The sequence below is a fragment of the Monopterus albus genome, unplaced genomic scaffold, assembly GCF_001952655.1.
Source record: "Monopterus albus unplaced genomic scaffold, M_albus_1.0 scaffold397.1, whole genome shotgun sequence".
NCBI lineage: Eukaryota > Metazoa > Chordata > Actinopteri > Synbranchiformes > Synbranchidae > Monopterus > Monopterus albus.
In genome coordinates, this window is record NW_018128277.1 from 3131 (window position 1) to 11842 (window position 8712).

The 8712-nt window shown below is 43.1% G+C and overlaps 1 protein-coding gene across 1 annotated transcript in view; it reads right to left on the reverse strand.

Annotated features, from left to right (window-relative positions):
• The window catches only part of sult6b1 (sulfotransferase family, cytosolic, 6b, member 1), a 14392-nt gene that overhangs the window by 2819 nt on the left and 2861 nt on the right, over nucleotides 1-8712 (reverse strand). The window contains exons 2-5 of the mRNA XM_020586185.1: nucleotides 6002-6341; nucleotides 4146-4264; nucleotides 1487-1576; nucleotides 1052-1178 (exon numbers count right to left, since the gene is read on the reverse strand). Coding sequence (XP_020441841.1) covers nucleotides 1052-1178; nucleotides 1487-1576; nucleotides 4146-4264; nucleotides 6002-6197 — 532 coding nt within the window. The 5' untranslated portion in view covers nucleotides 6198-6341. The remainder of the gene's footprint in view (nucleotides 1-1051; nucleotides 1179-1486; nucleotides 1577-4145; nucleotides 4265-6001; nucleotides 6342-8712) is intronic.

Consider the following 8712-nt stretch of genomic DNA (forward strand, 5'->3'; position numbering starts at 1 on the left):
AGGCAGAAGGCCGCCCACCAAGAGCCGGGGTCTGTCGGAGGTTTCTTCCGTTAAAGGGAGTTTTTCCTCCCCACTGTCACCAAGTGCTTGCTCAAGGGGGATTTGTTGGGTTTTCCCTATGTAATAATAGTGATAACAGTAAGGTCTAGACCTTAGTTTGTAAAGTGTCCTGAGATGACTTTTGTTGTGATTTGGTGCTATACAAATAAAATTTGATTTGATTTGATTTGAATGTGATGAACACAATAATGTGTTCGGGATATTTCTAATCCAATTGTATAACTTTTTGAAATGGGCCATTCTGCATAACAGCTACTTTTACTTTTGATACTATGAAGTATATTTTGATACTTTGGGATGATGCTCTGAGAAGGTACAAGCAGCTCACCTACATTTTATGAGCATTTTGATGCAGTAAAGTCATTGATTAGAGTGACAGTGGATCTTTAGCCCCACTTGGATTCAAACACATCCAGCATTTACACACTGGCCCTGCTGAGTCGGCTGTACAACACTATTTATTATCCCATAAACACAGTAAAGCTCAGGATCATAAAGTCAAACTATGCAATATGTGCAAAATAAAAGGTATTTCTGTGACGGGATCATTATAGGAAAAGAGGGGCAGGGCTGACCCCACATCACCTGAGATTAAACTCAGAATCCCTGTGGTCATTTTAATGTCCCCTCCTCTGCACATATGGCCTGTCGTCATCAGCCCCTCACAGACCGGTAACAATAAACATGGAGAGCGACGACAGTGACGGGGTCAGTGGAGAGACCAGGACATTTCACATGTGGTGGACATTTATGGAGAAGCCTCTGATCAGGCCAAACTGGAAGGAACATATCGTAATATATCCACACAAGTGTAATAACGTGTAGACGCCCTTAATGTTTTCTAAGACCATTAGCCTGAACCTTCCACAAAACAAACAGCACAAACATTTGACTTGGTTGAATGCCCCCTTAATATGATCCTATTACTAATAACCAGACATTGTCTGCTTAGTGGTCAACTAAAATGTTATGTTTAAATGTTATGTCTCACCTTCTCCACTCATGAAGTCGGAGAAGAAGGATTCCCACGACTGTACGGTCGGGAGGACCACGTTGTTGTTGTAGAAGTGATAATAGGAAACTAGAGTGTCTTTAGGATTCCTGAAGATCACCAGCATCTGTACAATACATAAAACATATCTGAGCTATTGAGCTGGTATTCCACTAAGTGGTCAAAGAAAAAAAGAGAAACATGAAATTAGAAAAGAGGAAAACAATCAAATCATAAACAAATTGAACCAATTTAAATATGAGCAACAACAACACAAACTTGAACCAGCTTTGTTTTCCACTGGAGACCTTAAGGGACAAAGCTCTGACCTCTTGACCTCCTTACTGTTGCTTGTGTTTAATGTAAGTGATGTGAGGAGATCAGTTTGTTGTCTGAGCTGAAATTGACTGTGCAGAAGTTGTTTTTAAAGTTTACCTTAGTTTTCTTTGCATAGAAGGAAGCAGGGATGTTGTCAGGGTGCATGTGAGTCCCCAGAACCCTCGGAGAGGGATCCTGAGCCAAGTCCTGAGGGGAGACAGCTGTTTTATTATCTGTGGTAGGCAACTAAAACTACTTGGTTAAGTTCAGGAAGTGTGGTGTCATTGTTAAAAGGAGACAAGTTGAATATTGGTAGAAGATGGGATGCAAACAGCAGTTTCCTGTGCCAATGCCACACTCAGTGAACCTCAAAAAACATGCAGCCACCCCACATCACAGCTCAAAGACTCAATAGTCGCTCAGTGGCGAGCCAAGAAATGTTCAGCTGGCAGACGTCTGGTTTTACCAGTCGACAACCAGTAAAACCAGCAGCTCCTGTTTTAATTGAGCTCTTTATTTGAGTGTTTATCTCCTGAGGGCTGTGATAAAAAAGTGACTGTAGCAATCAGGGGCTTCCCAGCACTCTGCAATAAAGTTTCAGGCTTGTGACACACAAGAGAGAACCTGCCTTTGGGAACATTGTGTCCAACAATTAATCATCCATTTACTGGTTTGTTGCAGCTGTCACCACAGATGTGGTCAAAAACTACAGTGGTGTGAAAAAGTGTTTGCCCCCTTACTGATTTCTTATCTTTTTGCATGTTTGTCACACTGTAATGTTTCAGATCGTCAAACAAATTTATATATTAGTCAAAGATAACACAAGTAAACACATCATGCAGTTTTTAAATGAAGGTTTTTATTATTAAGGGAAAACAAAATCCAAAACTATAGATCCCTGTGTGAACAAGTGTTTGCCCCCCTGTCAAAACACTGGTTTATCGCACCTGAGTTCAATTTCTCTTGCCACACCTGTTCGCAATCAAGAAATCACTTAAATAGGACCTGCCTGACAAAGTGAAGTAGACCAAAAGATCCTCAAAAGCTAGACATCATGCCGAGATCCAAAGAAATTCAAAAACAAATGAGAAAGAGAATAATGGAGCTCTATCAGTCCGGAAAAGGTTATAAAGCCATTTCTAAAGCTTGGGGACTGCAGCCTTCCCAGGAGTGGCCGGCCGACCAAAATTACCCCAAGAGCGCAGCGACAACTCATCCAAGAGGTCACAAAAGACCCCACAACAACATCCAAAGAACTGCAGGCCTCACTTGCCTCAGTTAAGGTGAGTGTTCATGACTCCACCATAAGAAAGAGACTGGGCAAAAATGGTTTGCATGGCAGAGTTCCAAGACGAAAACCACTGCTGAGCAAAAAGAACATAAAGGCTCGTCTCAGTTTTGCCAGAAAACATCTTGATGATCCCCAAGACTTTTGGGATAATACTCTGTGGACAGACGAGACAAAAGTTGAACTTTTTGGAAGGTGTGTGTCCCATTATGTGTGGCGTAAAAGTAACACCGCATTTCAGAAAAAGAACATCATACCAACAGTAAAATATGGTGGTGGTAGTGTGATGGTCTGGGGCTGTTTTGCTGCTTCAGGCCCTGGAAGACATGCTGTGATAAGTGGAACCATGAATTCTGCTGTGTACCAAAATATCCTGAAGGAGAATGTCCGGCCATCCGTTTGTGACCTCAAGCTGAAGCGAACTTGGGTTCTGCAGCAGGACAATGATCCAAAGCACACCAGCAAGTCCACTTCTGAATGGCTGAAGAAAAACAAAATGAAGACTTTGGAGTGGCCTAGTCAAAGTCCTGACCTGAATCCAATTGAGATGCTGTGGCATGACCTTAAAAAGGCAGTTCATGCCCGAAAACCTTCCAATGTGGCTGACTTACAACAATTCTGCCAAGATGAGTGGGCCAAAATTCCTCCACAGCGCTGTGGAAGACTCATGGCAAGTTATCGAAAACGCTTGATTGCAGTTGTTGCTGCTAAGGGTGGCCCAACCAGTTATTAGGTTTAGGGGGCAAACACTTGTTCACACAGGGCTCTATAGTTTTGGATTTTGTTTTCCCTTAATAATAAAAACCTTCATTTAAAAACTGCATGATGTGTTTACTTGTGTTATCTTTGACTAATATATAAATTTGTTTGACGATCTGAAACATTACAGTGTGACAAACATGCAAAAAGATAAGAAATCAGTAAGGGGGCAAACACTTTTTCACACCACTGTATGTTGCAACTGAGCTCAGATTTTCTGTCAGGGAACAAACAGGGTGGCCATCAGTGGTGACACCCAAAGCAAAAACACAAGTTATGCAACAATACATCAAATGAGTAAGTGTGTCGGCATTGTCTTTATGTACAACTCTGTGTTAGGTAGCACTGCACATATTGCCATTATGTATACTGTATACTTGGCACACATTACTCAATACGTTTCTCTCTCATATTTTTCATACTTTTTAGCCTTACACTTTTATACATCTCTTTACTTTGGGTGCTGTGATTTTGGTAATCATTGCTGTTGCTACTGGATACCTGAATTTCCCTCGGGATCAATAAAGTATCTATCTATCTATCTATCTATCTACCTACCTACCTACCTACCTACCTACCTATGTGGGTGGTAGTGACTCAACCATAGCAGTCAAAAGAAACTGTCGAGTCATGCTAACACAGACAGATTATTTCTGCACGGCTCCGCCTGTCACCTGAACACCACCTGCCTGCTTTCCTAGAACAGACCCACACATGTCCCATCAGTACCTTTAAGATGTCTGGTCCCATAAACTCAATCAGCGGTGCCCCCTTGGATTCTGGTTTCACCCCTGTGGACTCGATTATATCTGTAATCCTCTTCACCACCCCCACCATCCAGTTAAAACCTGCACACACACACACACACACACGTTTCATATATGTTGTAGAGTTCAACCAAGAACCAAGACAAGTAACAACAAGACAGCAACCAAACCATGTAGATGAACCTAAATTCCTAGGAAATAAAATGATGAAAACACATTTTCATTTCATGCCAAACTGAATGTAAACAATGGTGATGGATGAGGTGTTGCACTTTAGGGAAATAATGGACCTGGTGGGGGCCAAGAGTTTGTTATGAGGACAGCTGAAAACCCAAGCCAGTGTTGACACTCATGTTCCAATGCAGGTTCCCCCAGGCACTAAATCATAGAGTCAATCTGGTGACAAACAACATTAATTAGGAACAATTCTGATATCAATCTGGTGACAACATTAATTAGGAACAATTCTGATAGCTGATTATTTAAGTCATTGTGGATCTTTCATGGGTATATCCACAGTGTCTACATGGAAATGACAGGTGAATCTGGATCACAGTCCATTTTTACATAGCTCAGTTCTTGTTCAGACCACAGCATCCAAGGAGGACAGCTGTGCACATTTGATTTAGGTTTATTATGTGTTTGACACACATATGCAGTACCGTGCACTGCTGTGTTTTCTCTTGCCTCTGAAGGTCACCAGTTTCATTATTCCACACTAGCACCTTTAGGTGTGCGTTGGTTTAGATGTAGTGAAACACATGTGATGAGTGGTAAGGTAAAGGTCGGGCTAGCCCTCCTCTCCCTCATGCACTCATCACAGAGTCATCAGGGAGCCATCACCTGTGGCAGTCTGTCGTGTCGGTGTGTGATTGAACTACCTGTAACCTCAAAAGGGGACATTCAGGTGTTTAAAAGAGGCCTCCCATTGGCTGTACTGACACAGGACATGCATGGGCACACATACTCTAGCTACTTTTCCCATGCAGGCCCCAGTTAGACCCCAGTCTAAAGTGTTGATACGTGGGGCTGTGGGGTGGGGGTGTGTAATGGGACATTGCTTCAAAGACAACGAACTCATCTGTCTTTGTAATTCCCTAAAAAGAAATCATGACACACTCCTCACAAAGAAAAGAACATGTAAATGTATTGACCTCCGCAGACTGTTATATCACCATCTATGGGAGGGGCCTCAGCCTTAACTGGGGCATCAGACCTCTAATTTGCACTCTGAGTTTACCTAATGTGCACATGTTTGGAGCGTGTGAGAAAATGGGGAGAACATGCAAAGTATACTCATTTCTACATTTCAGGTACATTTGTAGTTAGAAAGTAAACTTCACTCTGACCAGTGCAACAATTATTGCTACAAGTTAAGGGTGGTCAAAGGTCAGAGCATGAATGGATTATGAGACAAGGAGCCCCTGAACACAGGCATGTTAAAGGTCGTCAGTCCCATCTACAGAGGAGCCAAACTCCCACACTATCAGAGACAAAGTGAGCACCTGAACTCTCAGGTGCTATAGCTGGTTGAAAAACTGCACCTGAATGTCAGTTCTTAGTTCACACAGGAGATTTAAAGAGACTACCCAAAGCTTCCTGCCACAGAAACCCTCCTCTGCATAGCCTTAGCCTTTACACTACAGCACACCACCACCCTATGGCTGCTCAAGGGCGCCAATAAAACATAACTGCATGTTGGAATTGCACAGGTGACAGGTACGCAACAGCTTTCTGAGAAGAGAGGGCTCAGTCTTGAACAGTTAATGATCTCTGGCTGGACAGCTTCTGCTCATTAACAACTTCACCATTGCTTACCACATTTGGGATAAGCCACCGTCATGACATCGTCCTCTCTGGCCTGGAAGGTCCCCAGAACCTTTAGATGTTCCTCAGGGCACATCAGGCGTGGGTACAGCACCCCCTTGTATCTGTACAACTTGTCCTCATCCTTGGTGTCCTTTGCCATCTGCACCTTGGACATTAACTTGGCAGCAAGCTCAGGATTGTCCATTCTGATTCAGCAGTTTAGCTACACAAGCCTGAAATTCCTGAAACTTACTTTCAAAGTAGGTCAAACAGGAAAAAGAGAAGCCTGGCTGTTTTTGTGCAGCTGAACACCCCCTTCCTACTGTCCTGTACGCGAGCAAGTAAAGCACTGAGAAGAATAAAAGGAAAAGAGGAGAAGAAATTGGGTGAAAGGTTGTTTAGTATTGTGGAAAAAGGAGGAGGAGACACCAGGCACCTCCTCTTCCTCCTCCTCCACACACAAACACACGGGAAATGTGTTCCTGTAGCGCAAATGTGCTGACTCCCACATTGTAACTTATAGAATCCAGCCATCCATCACAGACCCCTTCAAGTGACACTGGTGTGGTGCATAAATGCAACACTTCACTCAGTTAAAAGAAAAGCCTCAGGCAGCAGTTACATAACTGTACAAACAGTTTGGTTCTATAGACACTATAGAAAAGCTTTGTGAAGGCAGGGTGTCTGCTGGTCGTGACTATAGAGGATTATTAAACTGAATGGTTTTGTTTACTTTTCCATGTGTCACTTTTGGCACATGAAAGTAGAACATGAACATTTGATACATTTTAATATTATAAATCAACAATCAATAAACTGAGTAGATGTTTAGCTACATGGTGTGGTTCTCTAATCATCTGTCTCAGCAGATTTAATCTCCCATCTTCTCTCAGCCTTTGTACAATAATGAAAATGACCTGCACACTGACGTACCGGCACATTTCTCCTCATACATTCATTGTGCTGTACAGTAATTACCAGGAGCATTATTACAAATATTCACGTTACACAGGGTCATCGATCTGAGATCACAGCTGTGACAGGAAACTGATCCAGAGCCTGTTAATGTCAGTCAGATGGAGAAAACACATGTACTGTTACATATGGCTCTAATATTAGTTTTAACTATACTGTGCGCTGGCACCTAGGCTGACAATGAGGAGAACACCTTCTGTGTCTTTTCTTGGATTTTATTGAACAGAATAGAGAACGCAGAATGAAACGGCTATATACCTGGCACCGTGTGCTCACAGGAAAAATGAATAGCAAAAGAAAAGCAGTAGCAACACTGTCTCAGGACACCCTATGTTCTGCGCCAACTGGTCGCACACGCCCACCTGTTACCCTTCTTATACCCTCACACACCTGTCCCTCCCCAAACCACACATTGGACAGAACAGCACAGCATTCCCCAGAAAATAGCGGCAACCAATACAAACACACTGCTTTGACATTAAGGCTGCACCCACTCAACACAGAACAGAGCATGAACACCAGCGGCTGGTCAGGGCCGCCACAGTACGTTTCTCTAACTTCTCAACCACGAAGTACAATGTACTTTTTTCTAGCATATCAATGATTATAGCTCATTTACCTGCACACTGTCCCTCAGTGGCTTCATTCTCCCTGACTGGTGCTTTCAGATACTCGACTAGGGAGCTGTGGAACAGTGCAGTCAATTTAGAAAGAGGAGGAGGGGAAAGATCTAGTCACAAGCATGGTCCTGAAACTAGATGTGTTCACTGAGAACAAGAGATGTAGGTTTGTTAGTCTAAAAATGTAAAGCTTAAATACAGATCCGTGGAAGTAAGAGGTGTGCTGCTTCTTGTCCCTCCACTATTCCCAGTCTAAGGGCACAATGCATTAACTGAGTTTTATATGCCTCTATCCAGTCAAGTTTACTCTGTGCATCCTCATCTTGAACTGCATTAGTCACAACTGGCTCAGTCTCACCAAATCTACCCCTTAAACATGTCATCAACTGTACAGTACATCTCTTAGTAGGATCATAACGGCATACTATGTCAGCCGATTCACAAAACCAGAAGGATTCTTGTCTGGTTTTGGAAACTCCACAACCATGGCACACAGCTCCAGCTCAGTAGGGTCCATGATCTAGTCTGCAAATTTAAACTTGCAAATCATCAGTGCGAATTCTATACTGGATTGGTCGAGGCCCAGGTTAACAATGACCGCCACCAGTGCTGTTGACCTACAGGGTGCTGGCGGAAATCAGACTACTGTTGGTCGAAGAAGGAGAGGAGGTAGAAGGATTCGTAGAGAGAGAGAGAGAAGAGGAAAGGCAGGAGTATAGGTCTGAGAATAGGGACTCAACATTGGCACAATGACAGGGAAAGGTAGAGAGCTGGTGGATATGATGGAGAGAAGGAAGGTAGATATACTGTGTGCAGGAGACCAGGTGGAAGGGTAGCAAAGCACATAGCATTGGAGGGGGATACAAACTGTTTTATTATGGTGTGGACAGGAAGAGAAATGGGGTAGGAGTGATCCTGAAGGAGGAGCTGGTGAGGAATGTTTTAGAGGTGAAAAGAGTGTCAGACAGGGTGATCAGTTTGAAGTTGGAAATTGAAGGGGTAATGTTGAATGTAGTCAGTGGTTATGCTCCACAAGTAGGGTGTGAGTTAGAAGAGAAGGAAAAGTTCTGGAGTGAGTTAGATGAGGTGATGGAGAGTATTCCCAGAGGGGAGAGAGTGGTGATT